Source organism: Myotis davidii, unplaced genomic scaffold, assembly GCF_000327345.1.
Source record: "Myotis davidii unplaced genomic scaffold, ASM32734v1 scaffold464, whole genome shotgun sequence".
Taxonomy (NCBI): domain Eukaryota; kingdom Metazoa; phylum Chordata; class Mammalia; order Chiroptera; family Vespertilionidae; genus Myotis; species Myotis davidii.
In genome coordinates this window covers 259,755-262,277 of record NW_006295287.1, presented here as the reverse complement: position 1 = coordinate 262,277, position 2,523 = coordinate 259,755, and the positions used below count along the sequence as shown (strand labels likewise).

Here is a 2,523-nt window from a genome sequence, read left to right as displayed (position 1 = left end):
GCTTCCCCGGCTGGGGGATTGGGAAATCCCTTCCTTCGCGTGGGCATGCAGTTCTGATTTTGACCGGCAGGAGGCAGTGCAGGGCAATGGTTAAGAACGTGGGCCCTGGAGGCCAAGCGCCACCCTCTGACAGCTGCGTGACGTTTGCACACTAGACAGCCCCTCCGAGTTTCCGTTTCCCCCGGGGGAAACAAGCCAGCCACCCCTCATGCGCCGAGAGGCAGCCCAAGGCAGCGGTCCTCCAGGTGTGGGCCCTGGCCCAGCAGCCCCCGCGTCACCTGTCAGGGTCGGGGCAGAAATGCATATTCTCAAGCCCCGTCCCCCACTTGCTAAGTCAGAAACTCTGGGGGCGGGGCCTAGCAACCTACCGTGACAAGCCGGGTAGGAGATTCCCACGCTGGCTCAAGCGTGAGAGCCACTGGTCTGGTAAAGCCCATGGACCATGGAGCCAGACTGCCGAGGCTCGAGTCTGGGCCTCACCACTTTCCAACCTTGTCACGGAACCTGTGCCTCAGTTTCCTCCTTAACCTCCCTTTCCCCAGTTTCCCTTTCTGGGAACCGAACATTCATTCCCTCGTGCACGGAGAGGCAGATCCGGCAGCGCCTCTGGAGCCTGCTGCCCGGGCTGAGATGCTGGAGACCTAACCTCTGGGCTGTGTGGCTTCCGGCAACGGCCCTGACCTCCTGAAATGGTGATGATGAGGGCATCTCTGTGATGGGAAGGCTGAAATCAATGAAAGCATTTAGCGTGCTGCCTTGCACAAATAATATTACTGTTATTCAACAATACCCACTCAAAAAGCAAGTGTTCTCAAAGCGTTTGTTTTCACTATAATTATATAGCAACTAGAGGCCCGGTGCACGGATTCATGCACCAGTGGAGTCCCTCGGTCTGTCCTGCGGGGACTGGGCCGAAATCGGTTCTCCGATATCCCCCAAGGGGTCCTGGATTGCGAGAGGGCGTTTCTCAGGTGATGCACCCTGGAATCGGGCTCCCTCCTCTCTGGTTCCGGGTGTGTTACCCGAGAACCGCAGCTGCCAAGTCACCGCAGCTCGGTAGCTCCTGCACTGAGCATCTGCCGCCTGGTGGTCATTGAATGTCATAGCTACTGGTCAGATGGTCACTTAGGCTTTTATATAGAGAGATCATATAGCAAAGACCACGTCCCCGTCATGGTCTTCTCTAACTCTCTTGCTGAGCAAACACTGGCTCTCTCTCGCCCGTCCTGGCCATGGCACTGACCCCCCTTACTGCCCGTTTGCCCTGCCTAAGATGTGAGCCCCACAAGGATTCGGTGCATTTCAGACACCTGGCCCAGAGCGAGGGCTCAACACATCCTGCATGTGTGTGTACTCCAGTGCGTGGGTGTGCAGTGACGTCCAGGGCCCACGTCTCTGGAGTGGAGGTCAGGGTACACAGTGTTTGAATCCTGGCTTTGCCTTTTAGCTCTGAGTCCTTGGGCAAGTGACTTCCCTTGCATTTTAGCCTCAGTTTCCTTGTCTGCAAAATGGAAATAATAAAGCCTGTTGAACAGGGTCCTGGTGCAGATAAAATGAGACCATCTGTGTCCAAAGCTTGGAAGGCCGGCTGGCAGGAATCAAATCCCAGCTATTACTACCGTCTTCCTCGAGCTCTCAGCAGCTTCAGATGGTGGCCCTGCCTCCTTCCCGGAACACAGGTGGCTCTTGGCTTCCGTCACCCTGAAGAGGCCTGGCGTTCCTCCTTCCCCCCAGGTACAGTGGGACCTTGACTTACGAGTGTCCCGACTAACGAGTTTTTTGAGATACCAGCTGTCTCTTGGCCGATTTTTTGCACTGAGTTGATAGAGTAATTTGAGTTAACGAGCTCCTTAACGAGCTCGGTCTCCGAACGAATTAGACTCGCAAGTCAAGGCCCCACTGTATCTCCTCTGCCGGCTCTTCCCCTGCTCCACGTCTAAGTGCCGCAGGGCCCTGGCGCTCTCCTCTCTCCCTTCTCCAGGCTCTGCCTGGGATCTCACCCAGTCACAGCCGTCATCGCCTCGAAGCTGACAGCTCCAGGTCTGGATCTACAGGCTCCAGACCTACCTACTTAACGGCCTCTGCACCAACATGGCCGCCAGGACAGCTTGCATGACCTGTGAGACTAGTGGCCCAAAGCCCTCAAGTTGCCTCTCACTCTCCCAACCTGCCCCTCCCTGGTCAGCCCCATGTCCATCGAGGGCTCCGCTGTCCACTCCATAGCTCAGGCCCGGACGGTCAGGGCTGATTCTCGGTTCCCTCTTTCTCCACCCCGTGTGCAATCCATCCCTGAGTCTTAGAAGCGACCTTCAGAGGGAGTCCAGAATCTTTCCCGAGCCCCATGGCGACCACCATCTCTCACCTGTGTTTTATAGCTGCCCCCTCACTGGGCTGCCTGTCTCCATCCAAATACCCTTCTGCTCCCCACAGGGGTACCTGAGGGGCATTTTCAAACCTCCTATCAGGCCCTAACCGGTGTGGCTCAGTGGATAGAGCATCGGCCTGCGGACTGAAGGGTCCCAG

The 2,523-nt window shown here is 56.9% G+C and overlaps 1 protein-coding gene across 1 annotated transcript in view; it reads right to left on the bottom strand.

Moving 5' to 3' along the window:
* The window catches only part of LOC102763822 (chromosome unknown open reading frame, human C19orf68), an 11,325-nt gene that overhangs the window by 2,952 nt on the left and 5,850 nt on the right, over positions 1–2,523 (bottom strand). Inside the window, exon 3 of the mRNA XM_015567954.1 lies at positions 527–724. Within this exon, the coding sequence (XP_015423440.1) occupies positions 527–724 (198 nt within the window). The remainder of the gene's footprint in view (positions 1–526; positions 725–2,523) is intronic.